The 19,847-nt window shown below is 50.1% G+C and overlaps 1 protein-coding gene across 1 annotated transcript in view; it reads left to right on the top strand.

Annotated features, from left to right (window-relative positions):
- PTPRF (protein tyrosine phosphatase receptor type F) overlaps positions 1 to 19,847 on the top strand; it is a gene marked incomplete at both ends in the record, with an annotated part of 250,710 nt that overhangs the window by 196,962 nt on the left and 33,901 nt on the right. The window contains 8 exons of the mRNA XM_084266106.1: positions 442 to 468; positions 2,757 to 2,874; positions 5,147 to 5,725; positions 6,365 to 6,462; positions 12,254 to 12,507; positions 13,205 to 13,295; positions 16,242 to 16,454; positions 19,531 to 19,685. Coding sequence (XP_084122232.1) covers positions 442 to 468; positions 2,757 to 2,874; positions 5,147 to 5,725; positions 6,365 to 6,462; positions 12,254 to 12,507; positions 13,205 to 13,295; positions 16,242 to 16,454; positions 19,531 to 19,685 — 1,535 coding nt within the window. The remainder of the gene's footprint in view (positions 1 to 441; positions 469 to 2,756; positions 2,875 to 5,146; positions 5,726 to 6,364; positions 6,463 to 12,253; positions 12,508 to 13,204; positions 13,296 to 16,241; positions 16,455 to 19,530; positions 19,686 to 19,847) is intronic.

The following is a 19,847-nucleotide window of genomic DNA, read 5'->3' as shown; positions in this document are numbered from 1 at the left end:
TGAAGTCTTTGGTTCTCAACAAGAGATGGCAAGTGTAAGTGACTTGTGGGCAGCAATCAGCCCCAGAGTCTTGTTGGTACAAAGTGTCCCCTCTTGCTTCTGCTTGTGGAAGAGGCAGAAAAGTGCAAAGCCAGAAGGGAAAGGACTGCAAAGTTAGGAATTGGTGACCTCTCCATCCATATGAGAAGGAAGCTCTTTGCCCCTGTTTGTGTGAATGATCTCAAACCTACTGTGCAGGCTAGCAGCATGTAGAAAATTGCTCTATGCCATTTCTTCTCCTGGTACAGCCTGTGCCAAGTGACCCTCTGTATATAAGTGTTGTAATCCCCCAACCCAGTCCTGCTAACCCCTGCTGTTGTCGTCGTCATCCCCTTCCTCCACGTTGCCCCTTAAAATTCTGTGTCTCCATTTTTCTCTCCTCCTTCCTTTCTCCCCCGTCAGTGGAGAGCTGAGGACTCCGTCGACCACGTAAGTACCACTTGTGTGTATTCCAGGTTGGAAAAGAGGGGTTTGGTAAATCGATTTGTGAATTTTGTAGACACAGTGCTGTCAAAACATCCCTTTCACTCCCTTAATGAGGCTGGAGAGTTACATTGTGAAACCTTCCACAAGCAGCAAATCCAGAGAAAATTGGCATTTAGATTGCTACTAAATGCAGAAAAGCAATTGACATTTCCTATAATCTGTATTTCCAGCTTGTTGCAGTGCAGTTTTAGGCAGGCTCAAGTGATCGACTCAGGAGGTGCATCCTACTTTCTGCAGTAGTTGGCCTACCGAGTTACACGGTAAAATTAGATATATAATCTTTAAACCACATTGATCGTAGTCATGAAAAATAACCTACACTCTCAACCGTGACCTTTGCCTGAAACACGGATAGTAATAAGAAAACAATCACATTTAAACAGTTAAATCCAATTTTTCCCACATAATTTTGAAATATAAATTTGGAGGAACAAACTAGAAAATGACCTTTTTAGAGTCAGCGATTCAATTACGTGCCCTACTGTGAGCTTCCCCGGCAGGATGCCTTTCTCCTCCTGCTCTACATGGAGGATTCTCACTCGGAGTGGCTTTGTCATGACAGCACCGTGTTTACATTATGCAATCAGACCTTCCTTCATCCATCCCTCATCTCTCTTCCCCTCCTCCCAGCTCGCTTGCTTTGCTCCCGGTGGCATGCTGTTGCGTGAGAATTTCTCTTTGCATGGGTTTGGGAGGAGCGAATTCTCTTGGGATGTTCAGAGTCTGCAGGTTTTGTGTGAGAGCTTCCCCCGCGGGTCCATTGGCACCGATCGGAGTGCGCGTCCACTCACCCGCACGCACGATCTGCTGCAGGGGCGGAGTTGGGGTTGGACTCTGGTTCACACGGTGATTTTGGCGGGGTTCTTGTTGGTGCTTGTTGATTTTTTTCTCTGGGCTGGCTGGTTCCGCGATGGTAACACGGTGATTTTGATGAGTAAGCCTGGGCAGGTAACCTGAACCAGCAGCAATTACTGGAAATCAGCAGGTTTAATAGTGTGGGTGTTTGTGTGAGTGAGTGAGTGATGGGAGACTGACTGTGCTCTGAGAGCAACCACCAGCACCCCTCGTACCCCTGAAGCTGGCAGGGATCCCCTTGGGCAGAGATCAGAGCCCTGGAGCAGCCTTTAACAGTGCCCACGCTGCCTGTCCTCAGCGACTCGAGCTTAACTCTCTCCATCTCTGCTCTTCTCCTTGTCTGAAAGGATAAATATCCAACCCTGAGCCTCTGCCTCCTTACAAAAGCCTCCTCAACCCTTCTCCAGCCTGGCTGTGTCTTGTTCCCTGATGTGATGGGTTATTAGTGCTAATGTCACCAGTCCCATAGCACCCACAGATGAACGCAGTTCCAGCGTACCTGCCCTGATCTCACAGAGAGCTGCTGGGAGCTGCTGCTCACGGTGCTCGCTCATTTGCAGGCCTGGCCAGCCGGGCTTGGCACGAGCCATGTTGCTGCTGGAGGCCAGGAGGGAGGAGCAATGTTCCCCTCTTTGATCCCAAGCTGAAGTGCAGAGCCATGCCCTCCTCCTGCCCAGAGGAATCCAGATCCTGTGAGGGTGCTAGTACCCTGCTGAGTCTGCCCTCCTCCCAGACCTCCCAGAGTGCAGGGTTTTCCCTCCAGGTCTTGCCAGAGTCTTGGACTGACCTTGTCCCATCCCCGCAGCCATGAGGGCGGGGAGGGTGAACGCGATGCTGTAGTGCTGCAGGTGCTCCCTGCCTGGGGCCGTCCGCCCCTGCGTTGCCTCTCCGTGCTCCCTGCGGTTCTGTTGCAAGAGACAACTTTAAAAATCTCCAAATTAGCCCCCAGGAGATTACCACAGCTAGCTGAACTGGCTTTTGCTCCAGATCACAGCTCTGCAGTCCTCTTGCTGTCAGTCTTGCTGTGGCAGGGTGGCTCTGGCTTCACGCAGGACCATGTCTGGAGCAGATGTTCAGATCTGTGGCAGGAGCTGAGGAAGAGCACAGTTGCTGATGCAGGTTGCTGGTGGGTCCCTGGAAAGGCCAAGCGTTAGGGGCAGGAGTTGAAGATGGGCAGGCAGGTGTTGGAGTGAGTGGTTGCTGTTTGCTGCCTCTGTGCAAGACGTGTGCTGGAGAGTGATGCATGAGTGTGAGCCAGCAAGTGTGTCGGTGCGTTACTGTTGGAGACACCCCAGTGCCCTCTTTTTGCTCACTCCAGTAACAGCTGTTTGCTCTTCTTGTTTGCCTCTTTCTCTGCCTCGTGGATGCTCTCCCAGGAGACAGTCATTGGAGGCCTGCTGCCGGAAACCACCTACTCCGTCACAGTCGCTGCCTACACCACCAAAGGAGATGGTGCCCGCAGCAAACCGAAAGTCATCACCACCACGGGGGCAGGTGAGTGTGGGCAGCAGATGCTGCAGCCTCGTAGGGGTGGTGGTAAAACCTCCCAAGGGGTGCATGGGGGGAGTATGGTCAAGGCACCTGTACAGAAGGAAGCGACAGGGCTGGAGACGCTGCAGAGGTACAGACTCTTGTGATCTCCAGCCCTTAATTACAGGCTTTGTCACTGGATCATCTGAGCAAAGTGCAGCAAACTGATGGACAGACACTCCCAGGGCCCCTGAGAGAGCAATGAAGCTCATGGGTCTGAGCTCATCTGCATAGTCCAGAGACCTGGGAAGAGGAAGCCTGGAAGTCCAGGCTCTCCCTCTGCTTTGGAGTCATGGCCTGTCCTCACCTTGTTCCGGTAGGCGAGTGCCCTTTCTTGCTTCATGCGGTGACTGCAGTGCCGCCTGGGATGGCCCCTGGCTCCTCAGGGATGCTTCTCATCTCCCCCTGACCTCCCCAGGGCTCGCATAGCTGCTACTGCTGCCTCCCCAGGCTTACATAGCTGAGCCTGGCTGCTCCTAGTGCTATGGTAAAATATGGAGTACAACAGATCCTGCCGTGGGAGTGCTGCGGACACAACTGCTAGGTCCTGGTGATCCCAGCCAGCTTGGTTCTGCTCTCTCAGGAGAGACTTGTACCCTGTGCCTAGTACAACACAGGACCCTCAGCCTGGAGCGGGGGCACCCAGGAGTTCATCAGGTGCTTTCCTCCGGATGCGGTCAAGCTTGCCATTGGCAGTGACACCAACTAGTTGACATTGTCTTGTCCTCGATTTCCACCCACTAGACTTGTCCTACAACTGACAGTCTCGCTGCTTCCTCACACACCAGCCGCAGGAACAGTACTTACCACTTGTTATTATGGGAATGCAGCTTGTGCAAACCAAGAGCGTTTGTTCCTGGTGCTTTTAAACAAGGAACAGCTTGCCATCTCCTCCTCACTGCATATGGGGAGCTCCAGAGGTAGTTTCCACTGTCACAATCTCAAATGCTGTCTCCCTTGTGCCTCGCCATGATGTATGCTCTGTTCATCAAATTGCTACAGCTGTCCTATAAACAGGAAGAGCTTCCTAAACATCCCAGTGTTGCACTGCAAACCACAGTGGGTCTTCCCATGTTATGATGCACATTTAAAGTTAATATTCAGAATCAGCTTCGAAAATAATGTGTCCCTTAATGCTAGCTGCTGTTAGACATTGTATTATGAGTGCAAGGAGGATGGCACTGGCAGTGGAGATGTAATTGTATCTCTTAAATACCTACAAAACCACCCCCAGAGCTGCCTTTGTACAGGCTCATCTGCAGGCTTGACCTCAAAGGGGAGTGTTGGTATCGCCCTCTGATGGCAGAATCGGGGCATAATTCTGTCAGAAACGTTTTTCTCTTGTGGGCTCCTACATTTCAAAACTATGCAAGGATATTTGACTAGGTTTGGCTACAATCCCATTTTCGTTTTCATATCAATGGCCCCATCCCTTTGATTCTGAGTATCTTCCCTATCAGTTAATTTGTTTACAAATCTGAGCTGATGTGAAGTGAAGACACATCCTTTTTTAACTGAAGGAGATCAAGGTATTAAACCATCAATTTAAAGCCATCAGTTTCTAACCAGTGACGGCAACGCCCCTTGACTTGTGCAGCATAAGCAAAAATCCTGTGGAACGCTTGTGTTCACCTCTCACATCGACACTGACATCACGAATCTGCTCATCAGCCAAACCAAAATGTATTCTGATGGCAAACAGCCCGCCCAGCTCCGCTCGCTGCCTCTGCAGATGGTAAAACTGCAAGGTTTCAGGATGAAATTTGTCTGCCTCCAGACAGATCAGGGCGCTGGACTTGGGCTTCCGTGTGTCTGTTGTGGTGCAGTGCGCCGTGGCCAGCGTGGCCTGGTGCTGGGCGCTAGCTGAAGTGTCTGAAGACCACTGATGGGGAGGACGGGATTCAGATCTTCTCTGAGATAAATATGGTGCTTTGAGGTGCCTTAAACGTTTCCTGTAAAAGGGGATGAATTTGGGGGCTGGATATGGCTGAATTTATTGCCTGTTTAGATGGCAGCACGTGGGAGAATGGCAGCCAAGAGCTGGCTGGCTCCAGCTTCCCTCACCACCGGATTCGGGTCGGTCTGCCTCTATCCATGTGAATTGTCTGTCGTCCTCTTCACCCTGTTGTCTGAACTTTCCCACTTTCCTCAATCCTCATGGAGCGAGCAGCACAGAAGCGGTTCTTCCTTCCCCTCCTCCCAGGCTATAGATGGTCATTGTGTGTTTATGTTGCAGTCCCGGGGAAGCCCACCATGATGATTAGCACGACAGCCATGAACACAGCCCTCATCCAGTGGCACCCACCCAAGGAGATGGTAGGGGAGCTGCTGGGTTACCGGCTGCAGTACAGACGTCTTGATGAGGAAAAGATGAACACGATAGACTTCGGGAAGAGAGACCATCACTACACCGTGACCAATCTGCACAAGGGGGCCACATACCTCTTCAAATTGTCTGCCAAGAACAGAGCTGGCCCAGGAGAGGAGTTTGAGAAGGAGATCACCACTGCGGAAGACGTGCCAAGCGGCTTTCCACAGAACCTGCGCGTGGTGGGTCTCACCACCTCCACCACAGAAGTTGCGTGGGACCCCCCGGTTTTGGCAGAAAGAAACGGCAAGATCGTCAACTACACAGTGGTATACAGGGACATCAATAGCCAGCAGGACCTGGTTAACATCACCAAGGACACAAGTATCACTTTGATGAATTTGAAGCCTGATACCACTTACGACATCAAAGTGAGGGCCCGCACCAATAAGGGGGTTGGGCCGCTCAGCCCCAGCATCCAGTCCCGGACCATGCCTGTTGAGCAAGGTAAGTGATCCTCTAACAAGCCCTAACAGCAAGCTCTGCCTCCAGGACAGGGACCTTTGCTTCGGTTCATGAGGCTACGCTCCCCTTTGCTCTGACTAATGAGATCAGGTACTGTGTGGCTCCCTAGTCTAAAACTACTTCAGCGAGGGGAGGCTCAGTGAAGGTTTCCTTAAAGCTGCCATTTGGGGGAGAGGGGCGTTGGTGGTAGCTTAATTGCTTTTGTCGCTCCACAGGCACACTTTGCTGTTTTATCTGTACATGAAAGGTTCTTGCTTGAACAGGAGCAGGCGGCTGGGTAGGATCATCTGCAGATCCAGTACCTGAGCACCACTGTTCTTTGATCACAGCAAAGGGCCAGGAGAGTGTGAGTGGAGGGGGGAGAGAGGAAGGCTACAGTTCAGCCTACAACTTCCTTTCTGTGATGCTGGAAAGTATAGTCAAAAAGCCAAACTCCGCTGGAGACAGGAGACATGGTAAAAGGCTGCTGCTCTTTTCTCCTCATCTCTCACTTCTCTGCTGTAGCTGAACTCTTTGACCTCTGCTGCTGAGTTAGACAAAGGGAGACTTGGAGCAGAGTTGCTGCCTGGCTCCCTCCTGACTTGGCCTTACAGTGCTCAAATATCTTGTTTTTCATTTCAGTGTTTGCTAAGAACTTCCGCGTCAATGCCGTCATGAAAACATCTGTCTTGCTGAGCTGGGAAGTGCCTGACTCCTATAAATCTGCAGTGCCTTTCAAGGTAAGGGTGGGATGCAGAGGACAGGGACCTCCACCTGTGGCAGTGAGCAGGACAGCAGGAAACAGCATCTTGACCTGTCACGTGAAGGTTTCAGGCTATCAGACAAGAGACCAGCAAAGCATGGGCATGTTGCTCACTGGCCTGGAGTCTTGTGGAGCTCAGATCTCTCAGCCCAGCTTAGGTGACCATTCTTGCTTTTGAGCACTGGCACATGAACCATGGCACACAGTAGAGCACACTGCTGCTTGTTTTCCCTCCTTTGGCTCTTCTTAGGCCAGAAGGTCTAGTTTTGTTGATTTCTCTCTCTCTTAATCAGTTACGGAATAGCCAGTAAGCACTTGGCTCATGGTAAGAAAACAGAAGTGAATAATGTAAATATAATGTAAATACATCTTTCTGGCTTCTCACCATCCAACTAGAAGCCCACCTTGACCATAGCAACTTTGGCCACGTACCCACTCCTCCGTTGGTAGTGCCCCTGAATTACTTGCCTTTTCAAAGGGAAATGGGAACTGGTGGGTACCCCAAATTACTGATGCTGTTCCCACGAGCAGTCGCAGTGGTTGTTCATGTAGTCCCAATCAGTGCTCCACTCCCCCACGAGCTTTCTCAAGTGTCCTGTGACTTGGCCTCGCTCAGCTGAGGCCTGCTGCTGAGGCCTGCTGTCCAGGCTGGCCATCGCAGCTCCGTGACAGTGGTCGCACAAGCTTGTCCTGATGCCTGACTCACAGCTGAAGCGTGAAAAGTTAGAAATGTGATTTAATTGCAAGAGATCACAGTGACAAAGTGGTCTGAAAACCAGCCAGTGAATCAAACCAAGAATGACTCCTCCTGCAAAGCATCCTGTCTCAAACGTCTGGATTGCCTTTACAAGTTACTTCAGAGTATCAGGGCAGATGCATAATCTCCAGGAGTGAAGGAGAGAAGCATCATCACCCTTCCAGAAAGTGTTACAGGTGCGAGCAGCCCAAGATGTGTCAGTGCAGAAGCAACTCTGCAGGAATGCCTGCTGCTCTTTTTTCTTCAGCACAGTTCTGGAGGTGGTGTCATCTACCAGGCTGCAGACAACACTGATGACCCAATGTCTTGCTGCTCTGGGTTGTCCTCCAGTGTGGATCAGTGATGTGGGTAAAAGACTTAAGTGTGGTGGAAATGTCTGCAGATTTCAGTGCAGCTTCTCTCCCTTCAGAAACAAGACCAGTATGTCACATCACCAAGGACACTCTTTCATGTAGTCTTCAGCAAGTCTGGTGGCCAAGGGTGGGAGCAGCATGACTTGCCTTCTCCTTTCACACAGACCATGCTGTGCCTAAAGAGCAAATGCAAGTCCTGCCTGAGCTTGGGGTGGGGAGGAGGCATGTCCAGGAGAATGAGGGGAAGGTCTTGAGCTGCATCCACATCAAAGTTACTTCCTTGTTACTAACTCTCCTTGTTTAAATCCTGAAGCTGAATTACCATGATCAATAGCACATACTTGTTAACACACAGAGTTTAGCTGAACCAGACTTTTGTGAAGACCTTGTGGTAGTCAAAGCTTTCCCAGATGTAGGGTGCATTAGGATCAGTGTTGAGATATCTGGCCGCAAGGAACTTTGCAGATCCCTGTTACTTTGTACTCTGCTGAAGAACCAGTCTGCTTCATCTTGCCTTATCCTTGTGGCACAAAGCCCACGTCTGTCTGACAGCGTGGTGCTGGAAAGGGACAGTGTGACCTTTGGAGCATTACCACCACGGGAGGATGGTGGAGTGGTCAGAGGTAGCCAGGGGCCAGCAGCATAGTGCTGATGCCTGTCTCAGCCTCTTAACTGCCTTGCTTACACAGACAGTGACTCAGGGTCTGCCCCTGCTGCGGGTTAACCCTCGGATGACACAGGAGCAGATGGCATTAGCCACTTGCTAACTGAAGAGCAGTCATGCAAACGAGAGCGTTACAAGGATATTTCTCTAATAGTGTCTTCTTTCCATTAGTATTCCCAGACTTGCAGAAACGCAGGAGTCAAGGCCAGGAGCTAAGAGGGCCAGCTCCAGGTCGCTGACTGTGCTACTTGAAAGAAATCCTTAACCTTCAGGACACTGTATTTTTATAAACAAGGTTCACCTCTCTCCTCTAATTCAGGCACATGGGATGCTGAGGCCAGAGCCTAATACTGTAACTAGCGTAGCAGATAAATCTCCATGGGAACAATTAGTATTATCTACACTTGATAAACAGTCTCATGCTAAATCTATGTCCCAAAGGGTGTCATATTCTACTTTAACAGATTTAATTAAAGTAGATATTGTTCTGACTGAATAGCGAGGCACGGGCAGGACTGGTGCTGGGTTTTTTATAGGGGATGAACCAAGACCTTAGGTATTTTCATTGCTACCAAATCAATAATGAAGGTTTGAGTTCTCTTTAGGGAATTTTCACAGCTTCTTCTGGTCTAGGAGATAAATTCCTTGTAAAACGTTGCCCAGAGTTGTGATGGACCAGAGGCACTATTCCTGTTCTGTTCCAGTGTGCTTGCTGAAAGCTGTTCTGGAGCTTGCATGGAAAGTGCAAGTTAGATACAACTTTCTCCTTGGGGAAACTACACTTTCCTGAGACACATTCTTCAACTTAAGAGCAAAACAGAAGGCAGCACCACAAGGATGGGGAGAAGGAACATTGCCTTTTGAAAATTACTATGGTACAGGTTCAGAAATAACCCCTGAGAATGCTGGGCAGAGCTTTCTCACAGTATATCCCATGGAAAGCAGTAATTATTCCTGCCCCCAAAAAAGGCAACCCCATCTACTTCTCCATTGAGTAATTATCTTTTCCAGTGTTGTACACAAAGTGTCCTTTCATCTTTTTTATGCCTTGAAATCAAGCAGCAGACTTTTAGCAGTGACATTTGGACCCACCTAGCTTTGCAGATCTTCTCTTGTGAGTAAGAGCAGCACAAATGACATTTTACAGCAATCCACGGGCTAGTCAGCGACGTTTGGCAGTTTAGAGCCCTTGGGCCAAATTTGCTGCTGACTTAAGTAGTTACCAGTGGGCCATGATGCAATCTCTAAATAACATTCCTGCTTGAGCTCCCGGGCATCTTCAGCTGCACACGGATGACTCTTTCTGAGCCCTTAGATTATTGTAAGGTTTGTGTAGAGGTCTTAACTAATGGTGCATAACATTTGAGAAGACAATGTGTTATGGCAGGTAAAGGAGCGTAGAACTGCTATGGAAGCTGTGAAAAGAGGGGGGGTGGCAGTGAATGCTTCAAGAAAGCATCCCATGTGCCAATTTCACTATCTTCAGACACAAATTTCTGTGCATGGCAGTAAAAATCATCAACTGGTGTCAAGAGTGAATCAAGGACTGTGTCCTGGCCTTTTTCAGCTCAGAGTGAGCAGGGAAACTCTGAACCCAAGTACCTGACTGTCTCTTCTGCCTCCCTTTGTCACAGAAGAACAGCTCTGTCCCCAGCAGGTGCCTTGTGCGGACAGCTGGTGGGTGTCTTACCTAGAGCACACAGAAGCAGTTGGGGATACCTTTGTTAGGGAAGACATCATAATGAGAGGCAGCAGAAGCCATTGTGGGCTTTGCATCTTTCCAGCATAGCTCCTGACGATGGAGGTTTATGTGTTGGAGCACGTGAAGCGATGTCCCCTCAGGACAAGCCCGACTTGCTCTCATCAGGACTATCTGGACCTGTGCTATTGCAGTATCGTTGCAAGGGGTGGTGCTGAGACAGACAGTAAAACTGCTAAGATGCCTTCAAGTCTGGTGCTCCTGCTTTTGTTGTGCCTAATTCTGTGGCAGAACAGGGTGAAACCTGCCAACCAAGTGTCTGATATTCCTGCCCTGTGAGAAGCGTTTCCTCATTTTAGCTTTTTGCACTCACTTTTGCACCCATCTGATGTGCATGTCTTCGGAGAAAGGGATTAAAGCCCAGGAGAAAACAAGATCTTAAGAGGAGTCAGAGCAGAGAGCAAGTCCCTCCAGCCATCCTACCTTTGACAGCCTTTCCTGCACACAGGGCAGCCAGCACGGGCTTTGTGGCTGCAAACCTCTGGTATTTTACTACTTGGTACTTATTTTTGCAGTTCTTCCCTGAAGATTGAAGCATGTCAGCAAACAAGACTGATTGCATCTCCTCAGTTGCTGGCTCCTCACTGCTGCTCTGTTACCTGTTGGGAGTCTCTCCTCAGCAGCAAAAAAAAAAGAGCTGTGGCTCTTTTACTGTCCCAGCCTCCTTGCAAAGTGACCTGGCAGGGATTTGAAGTGTGCTATGGGTATCACTGTTTGGATAACACAAAGCAGAGCTGCGGATTCCAGGCCTGGGCTGGTCCCTGTGCTCTGCTGTCCTTCACATCTCTTTCCAGAGCTTCCCTCCCCCTCCCAGCCCCAGCACTAAATACTAGAGCAGTGCTAATCAGCTGCCCTTGTCCCAGTGAGCCAGCAGCATTCTGCAGATTTCCACCACCTGCTAAAAAGGTGACTTGGAAGGAAAGTTTGGTCCCTCCCTTGCTGCCTGTCTCAGCCTGAACAGCAGGCTCAGCTGGTGAAAAATCTGGTTTACTTCAAGTAATTTTTCTTCCACAGAACTGTCTTCTCTCTCTCAAGGCTGCTGTTTGAAACAACACTGTGGGTTTTGCCAGTGGCACGTAATAGCTGCCATGGTTTAACATGCTGCAGCTCTTCCACTGCCAGTTTTTGGCATGCTGTGTCTCTGCACTGCTATCAGGAATCCAGCACTCCCCAGCCATGCTGGGCAGTCGCCCAGTGGAAGGAAACATGCTGGTTTGTCAAAGCTGGGGTACAACCTCTGGTCTCTCCAGTTCTCTACAGCATGTTTGTTTCTGGGAACTGTCAGAGTATCTGGCTTTGCAGAGGCAGCACACAGGTTTTCAGGGTACTGGGGGGATTCCTGTACCTGGGATTTCCAGTGGGATTTGGATTGAGGTTCCTAGGGCAGATGGGCTGTTTGGTGTAGGTAGTACAGCAGTGCCCATGGCTGCTGTGCCCTGGGGAGGAGCTGCTGGGAGGTGAGAAAACATCATTAGCTGAAGGGCCAGCAGGCCCAAGGGGGAAATTGAGGGGGTGGGGGCAGCCCTAGGCCACCAGCGTCTGCCTAGCAGCCTCTCACTGCAAGCCCAGCAAAGAAAATGAGCGCCGATCTCCTGCCCACAGCTAGTGTAGCACCAGCATCTGTTGTCATGGCAACGTGGTGTCACACCTGCAGAGCTGCTGTTTCGGGTACCAATTTGTGAGCCCCGTGCAGGATTTGTCAGATCATCAGTGAGGCGTGTGGCCCCCCTCCGGTCACCTTGCTGGGAGGGGGATGCTCTGCATTAGCTATTCAATCAGGCATCAGCTGGTAGGCACGGGAGTGGCACCGACTTCAAGCGGATGGGATTTGACACCAAAAGCATATTGTGTGTTGTAGCCTTACGAGGCAAGAAACAAAGACCCATTCATCTCCCTGCGAGGGCACAGCGCGGCCATCTGTGTCCCTCCCCCGAACCGGCCCCGCGAAGCAGTGCGTGTGGCACCGCCAGCCTCTCCACTGGCGCCAGCCACCCAGGCTTCGCTGAGATGACCCTCTCTGCTCCATCGCTGCAAGGCACAGGGAACACAGCTCAACCCTCTGCTGGGGGTTGCTCCCCTTTAACTAAAGATTTATGGCTGTTTACGAAGCACACAGAAGCCGAACCACCTGAGGGAGGGCCCAGAGCCAAATTGTCGTCTCTAACGCTGCTATTTTGAGTGTGGGTTTTCATCAGCAGCTGTCGGCTGCATGAGCGTGTCCTTTTCCTGTTTCAGATCCTGTACAATAGCCAGAGTGTGGAGGTGGACGGCCACTCGATGAAGAAACTCATAAGTGACCTCCAGCCAGACACGGACTATTCTTTCGTGCTAATGAATCGTGGGAGCAGTGCTGGGGGGCTCCAGCACCTCGTCTCAATCCGCACCGCTCCTGACGTCTTGCAAAGCAAACCCATCGCCACAAACAAGTACATACAGGAAGGAAAATTCACTCTCACCCTTCCCAAAGTCCAGACCACTGTGCCAGTTAGGTAGGTGATGTGCCTGGGTGGAAAAGGAAGGGTGGGGAGGCAAGCGATGGCAAAAAAAGGGCAGGGCAGACCTCTGCTAACCTGTGGGGTTTGTAACCCTGGGAGTGAATTTCCAGGTACAGAGCTAGGCATTTGCCCATAATATGGGATCACACAGCTGGCTCTTTCTGAGCAAATATTTATGTGCAATAAAATTAAGACAATTCTCTGACAGTTTGCCCTCACCCTGGTGGGTATACTCCAGATGCTACCAGTAAAAACAGAGCTGAGGATCAGGAGGGACTTTCTCTGACACTGTATAATATCCTTTAAATAAATAATGCCTAAAGCCTCAAGGAGATTAAAAAAGCGAGTTTGTGGAAGTCTTATTTGTTACTGTGGTATCCTTGTGCTGAAGCACAATTCCCCCAGGGTTCTTGCTACAATCCGATTATATAAATGTCCTTCTCACAGCTCCTACACCACCCTCTGGAGCACAGTCTGTAGATCTTCATTAACCTAATGAGTGCTAACGGGAGTATTCTCTATTCTGGTGCAGCTGGAAAAGCAGCCTCTTCCTTACTGAACCTTTTTGCTGCTTAGAGGGCAGGGAGAGGAGCAGGTCATCCTGGGGAGGCACATGGCACGTGTGACTCAGTGACCTGCCAGAGAGATGACTTAGGTAGGGCCCAATGCTCATGCTGTCCTTCCTCCCCAGGTGGTACTACATCGTGGTTGTGCCAGCGGATCAGAGCACCAGCAACCCAACTGCTCGGTGGCGGACGCCTGATGAGATGGAGCTGGACCAGGTAGGGAAGTAGCAGCTGCTGTAATGGAAGTGGCTCCCACGTGGCCCAGCACGCTGTGCCCAGGCCTCCTGGCAGCGGCAGGGGTGGAGTGACATAGGTGCAGGCTGCACATCAGAGATGAGGAGCTCTGGGACGTGTGGTTCCCACTCAGCCTTTCTTGGCTGGTGACAGCATGTGGGAAGGAGGCTGGAGTCAAGCAAGGGAGGAGCCACCTCCCCGAATGTGCCCCGTCAGGACACCACACTCAAGTGTCTCAGAGTTTTGACCAGGACAGATCCTGTCTTGGATTGAACACTCTGTGCAGCCTTTTTCAGCTGAAGCAACTGTCCTGATTTTGGAAACAGGCTAAGAGAGAAAGCTGTTGTTTTCAGTTTATTCAGCTGTTCTGTCAGGAGGCTTTACCCTCTCTGGATAGGACCTAAGCCCACAGTTTGGGTAAAGAGTTTACCCTATTGTGTAACAAACCCTGCAAAGCTCCCTTCACACTTGCTTGTTAAAGGTTCCAGCATTCACCAACCCCTTCACCCCAAGATGCAGCTTGTTCTGGGCAGGAATCACCAGGAGCACAGGACATGTACGGGTTTCAGGAGGGCCCCACACAAGGGATTTGTGGGCTCCTTCCCCACACACACCACCCACCCCAAAGTGATAAGGGAAAATTCCAGGAAATCAGACACAGAAGGGTCTGTTAAGAGAACAAAGTTGTAACCTTGAGGCACTTAGAACTTGTGCTGTTAGAAGCTGTAAGTCAGCCCTTGCTTATCATTAATCTTTAATTGCACAGTCTTTTCCATGGGGTTGCAGCTCACACTGGGTATGAGTGGGTCTGTTCTGAGCATGAAGCCCAATTGTGCAGTGGAGAACCATCATCTGTAGGTCTCCTGCATCATTTCATTGCAGAAGCTTGGAGATGTCACAAGAAATAGAAGTCTGGGATGATAAAGGAGGATTTGGGTTTGTGCTTTAGGTGGTTGAAAGCTATCAAGAGACCTGGTTTCTGTCTCTGTGTTTGACCCAGTCCTGGGCAAATGATTTAAACCAAAATTTTTCCTTAGCAGCCACTGTCTTGTGTGTTCTGGTTTTTTTGGGAGTACTTAGTTTGAGATCCTGGAGCCTCATTTGCAAAGCATAAGCATCCCCAGCTGCAGAGAAAGTCAATAGGCGCTCTGCTGGATGCAGCCAGTGCTATAAAAAAATTGTTAAATTTTCTTTAAAACAAAACAAGCCGATGTCTTTTCAATTTGATGTTCAAAATTAGTGGATGATTTTTACATTAATGTCCCCATGTCTCTGTTCTCCACCTGTAAAATGAGGATAATCACTTTCATCTCACCTCGTATAGGTGCTCAGAAGATAAGACCATTGATGTTTTTGAAGCACTTGTAATATTGTGGTGATCAGCACCATAGAAAAGCCCACAAGGAAATTATTAATTTTGTCTTCAGCGCTGGGTTTGAATCGTAAGCAATAAACAAGGCCTTGGGCTGCATAATGCAAAGGAGAAAGCAAAATATGGAATAGCAGCTCTTTGATTAAGCACTGTCTGTCCTGTGTATTGAACAAGGCAGGGGAGTTACGGAGAAGACAGTGTGTGACCACACAGTCAAGGATTGCAACACAATGCACATATGTAAGACAGCTGAATTAATTTTGCAAGGGCAATATTAATTTTCTAATTTTTCAGGGTCTGAACTTTGCAAGCCTAGCATTTCTTTCAGCACAGCCTTCCAGGGTGTGTGATCCAGGCGTAGGTGGCAGTAGCATCCAGCAGCCTTGGTCACAGCTGCACCCCTGTGGTTTCACACACGTACAGCTGTGCTTTGTGCCCCAAAGACTTTGCCAAGGCACAGGAGACGTGTGTAAGGTGCAAACTCCACAGTCCAATGATTATCTCTCCACCTTTTCCTCCCATGCAGTTACAGGGATACCTGTGAAACTGAGATTGCACCATCCTTTTTTTTTCCTTAATCTGTTTTTTATTGGTGATATTGCAATGACAAGCTGCAACTAAATTGCTCCAGCGTAAGTATTCATAAGAGGAGAAGCACAGGCTGTTGAGGGGAGGGAGCCTTACCCAGCTTTTCCTTCTCAGAAGGGGTGAGCTGCGCTCAGCAGCGTGGCTTTGTGTGCACATCACTGTCCCCAGCCCCACTGACATTCCCTGTCTGCCCTGACAGTGCTGCACTGATACAGCCGTGTGTGAAATGTATTTCATGCCTCCTCCTTCATTTTAAATTAGAATTTCTGTTCCAAGCCTGATACTCGGTTTTATTCATTAGAAAAACATCTTTAAACATCTGAGAGCCTTTCTTAGCAGTGTAATTGAATTTTTGTGTGTTCATATCCTTTTGCATGAATTTGTGGCTGACTATGAAATTTGCCATTTTTACTCTGAACATCCCATGAAATCTGTTATCATTGGGTGTGATTTACACAGAACTCTGCACACAACCCAGCAGCAGGTGAAATAGCAAGACGCAGGCAGAAGGAGAGACACAGCAAATGTCACTTGTTCCTTACACATCAGCTGTAACTCATGTCCAGTGTCCACTGAGAGCGTGAGTTGCTGCCCATACCAATATTTGGGCCACAGAACGTGGCCTGGTTCACTCACGGGCTGTTGGGATGCAGTAACTCGGGATGCCAGGCACAGCCAGGCTGTCTCAGCCCTGATGTTCACCACATCAGCATCCCGGGGCTCAGGACTCTCCCAAAGCTGAGCTGCTGGCAGAGGTGCTTACAGCAAGGGCCTGCAGATGGATGCCTCAGCTTTGCCTATACAGATTATGCATCCCCTGATTACTTTGTACCACCACATCCAAGTCAAAACCAGTATCATCTCCTCCCTTCCCTTCCACCCTGCTGAGTCCTACAACCGGTAAGGTAACAGTGTAAGGCGGTGTCACACTGGGCGAAGCAATAGTGATGCACCTTGTTTGTCCCCAGCTGCTGGAGGCCATAAGCCAGGGGAGTCAGAGCAGGCGCCAGCGACGCCAAGCAGACAGACTCAAGCCCTACATTGCTGCTCAAGTGGATGTGCTGCCCGAGACCTTCACCTTGGGGGACGAGAAGAACTACAAAGGTTTCTACAACAAGCCCCTGTCTCAAGACCTGAGCTATCGCTGCTTCGTGCTGGCCTCACTGGAGGATGGAGACACGGTAAGGACTTTCTGCTGGGGGGGCACAGCCTTTCCTAGCAGAGCTGAGGTGGGCTCAGTGCAGGCAGGATGAACAATTACTGCACGCCGGGATGATGGAGTTTTCTTTGAAGGGAGGAGAGTGAGGCTGCATAGCTGGTCTCGACAAGCTGAGGCGGACGTGGGAGTTGACTTGATAGATGGTGTTTTTGGAGGGAAATGGCACGTACGTTTGACATAACAGATGAGAGTGGAGGGCAGTGTCAACACTTGTGTTCTACACCAGCTCAGTTGTGGCTTGCTGGGCTGTGCCCAGAGCAGAACTTGATGCATGATTGGGATAGGATAGGTTCTTGTTCTGTTTTGGTTCTAGTACGTGACTGTGGACAATAGCCCTCTGAAATCCTACCCCGCACAGTGGCTGCTGCGGTGAACAGGATGCTTCCCCTGCAAACCTGCCTTCACAGGCCCTTCTCTGGCCAGAATCTCACTTCCAGGTGATGTCTGGAGAAGCAAGTGCCTCCCATCATGCTGGATTGTCAGCAGGGCAAAGCTCCACACTCACCTCCTGCATAGAGATTCTTGTTCCTTTGTGTCTCCTTGCTGGAGGCAAATGAGCCATGCCTTCATCAGCATCGTGTTGCCGAGCACACGGGGCCTGGGCACGTGAGGAGGAAGGGAGTAGCTGGTGCAATAAGCCGGGAGCAGCACAGCGAGACCTGTGCATCAGTGTCCAGCTGTAAACAGGGAGGGCAGGAGGGGTGGTGGCAGCAGCGCCAGTGTGTAAATGATGGAAATAATAGAGATGCACAGAATCCTTTGGTCGGCTTCCAAGCTGTGGCTTCCTTCCTCAGCCTTGTTTGCTTGTAATGGCTCATTAGGGCTGGTGAAGTTCTTCATTACTCATCCAGCTCACGTGTTCTCGTAGCAAGATGTCCACACCGGTGAGGGAAGGAGAGTCACAGATTAACTGCAAGGTAAGGCAGAGGCCTTGGGATGTGTTGTCCTGGCAATCCTTGTTAAGAAGAGATGACATTATCTCATTGATCTCAAGACTATCATCATCGCCTCCTCCCTAGCGTAGATCTGCCACAGCCCTCCAGTGAACTACCAGCCAGCGGAGCTTTTACACCCTGCTCCTAGAGACCACCTTTCTGCATCCCCCACTGCATCACACCCATTTTCGTGTGAAGCAGGAGGTGCTCTGTCCAAGGCTGTGCACTGTCTCCCCTACTCAGACCCTCTTAAATTGCTTGTCATGGCTCTATTGTCAACAGGCGAGTGTAACATTGCCATTCTTCAAAGGCACAGGGGAGTGTGGATGAAACACCATCTCTGAGAGCAGGGGCACCTGCACTTCATCTGCCTTTGGAAATGCTGCTGAGATAGCAGTCCTTCTGATCTCTTCCTTCTGTCTTCTCCTGGAAGGAGGTATCTCCAAGTCATGTCCGCAAAAATATGATCTGCCCCTTGTGCAAAGCTCTGAAGATGGACACACGTGTTACCTTGCTGCACACTCCTTGCCCCCACCTAATGCAGCTTGTCACTGGCAAAGCCCACATGCCTTCCTCCCAGAGCAGCCACTTGCCCATACAAAAGGAAGCCCCAAGCTTTCTGCCTCATCCTCTCACCACCAGCCTAGCACCTTCTTGCCCCTGCCGTGCTCAGACAGAGCTGTTGCTGACTCCCTGCCTTGTTTGAACTAGACAAGGAGGTGTAGGAACAGGCCAGTGGGTTGCAGTGATCCTGCACTGACTTTCTCTAGTAACAGAGTTGAACCAGGAGCCAGCAGCTATTTTGGGGCCATTGAAACAGGGTCTCATTAGGGGCCATTGAAACAGGGTCTTATTAGGGTTGAAAAGTTTCACAGACAAAGTAGCAACTACTCCTGACACTCCTAATGCAGCCAGTGGTACCTCTGAACACTGGTAAATCTGAGGAGAGAGCAGAGATGCTGCATCTGTGCGTGCTGCCAGAAGGATGTTACCGATAAGAGCGTTTGTTGTGCTCCGTGCGTGTTTGAAACCAGGCTGGCTGGGATCAAGGGCACCTGTGAGAGGGGATCAAGATGTGCATTTGTGTGACACCAGCAGGCTTGATTTTTCCCTTTCTTCTCCTCGTATGCACACAGACATCAAGTGCATGTTTAAATTTCAACCTTGGAGCCGGCGATTTATAGATCCACAGGCACCTCTTCAGTGACCGAAACTTTCTGTGGCAGGAGCAGAGCATCTCTGGCTCCCTAATGCTGGGCAGCAAGTGCTGCTCAAAAGCTACAGGCATGGAACTGATCGAGCTCTGGCCCTCTCTAATAGGGAGAAAAGATTTCTTTTTGCAGCATTTAACCCTTCTGACCCAGCAAGGCTGAGGGACAACACAGCTCCATGAGCCTTAGCAACAGGAGCACAACAAGCCAGGTGCAATGTCATTTTTCTGAAGGAAGCATTTGGGTATCTGCTAATTTTGTCTTTCTGGTGGGGCTAGAAAGCTGTCCCTCTGGGTTATAAATCACCGGGCTGCCAGATTGCAAAAGTCTCTGGGAAGGAACCTGTGAGCATGAGCCCCTTTCCAAGGTCTGTTTATCAGGGCTGAGACATCAGGTAGAAAATGTTCCTGTCATTTCATTCCTTTAAGAAACCCGCCTAGCCCAGCAGGGGTTTTCCTAATATAGCCCTGTCCTGGAGAGATGTGTTGATATCAGCACAGCAGGTATTATAAACCACTCGGGAATCGGCAGCCAGCCCCACTGTGCAATTGGTTGGGATTCAAAAGCTTGTGATTTGGCTCCAAGAGAATCCAGGGCTGGCAAGTGGCTCTTAGCGGGGCTGCTCCAGTTTGGCACCTCGAGGCCAGGTCTGCTAGCCAGAAAGCTGCTGGCACTGGGTATGTTTCACACCAGGAAGAGACTGTTTCCACAGCATGACCTCCACTGATGCCAAGGGAGGGAGGATCCCATGGTGTGCTGCTGGGGTTTGAGAAGCATGACCATTCCATGCTAGCCAGAGAAAAGGGGAAACCTCGACATTTCAGGGATGCAGCTGTTGCTTTAGCATAATGGACACTTGCTTTTCTCTCCTCCTCCTGCTGGTGCTGTTCAGAAGAGATATGCAGCCAGCCCCTACTCGGACGAGATCGTAATGGAAGTGGCTTCAGCAAAGCAGCAGGATGAACCGGAGATGCTGTGGGTGATGGGACCCGTCCTGGCTGTGATATTAATCATCATCATTGTCATTGCCATACTTCTCTTCAAAAGGTGAGATCCAGTCCCAGACGTAGCAGTTATGACATGAGCACTACAGGTGGTGGCACCTTCAAAACCCTCCTTGTAGCCTTCAGATATGGGGTGCTCTGACAGACAGTCTTTGGTGGTCATGGGAAGAAGGAAAGTCTATCTGGCACAGCAGAAGGCTGCTTT

This window comes from Gallinula chloropus, assembly GCF_964237585.1.
Source record: "Gallinula chloropus genome assembly, chromosome: 6".
Taxonomy (NCBI): Eukaryota; Metazoa; Chordata; class Aves; order Gruiformes; family Rallidae; genus Gallinula; species Gallinula chloropus.
The sequence above is the reverse complement of the archived record's forward strand: the minus strand, read 5'-3'. Positions and strand labels throughout refer to the sequence as shown.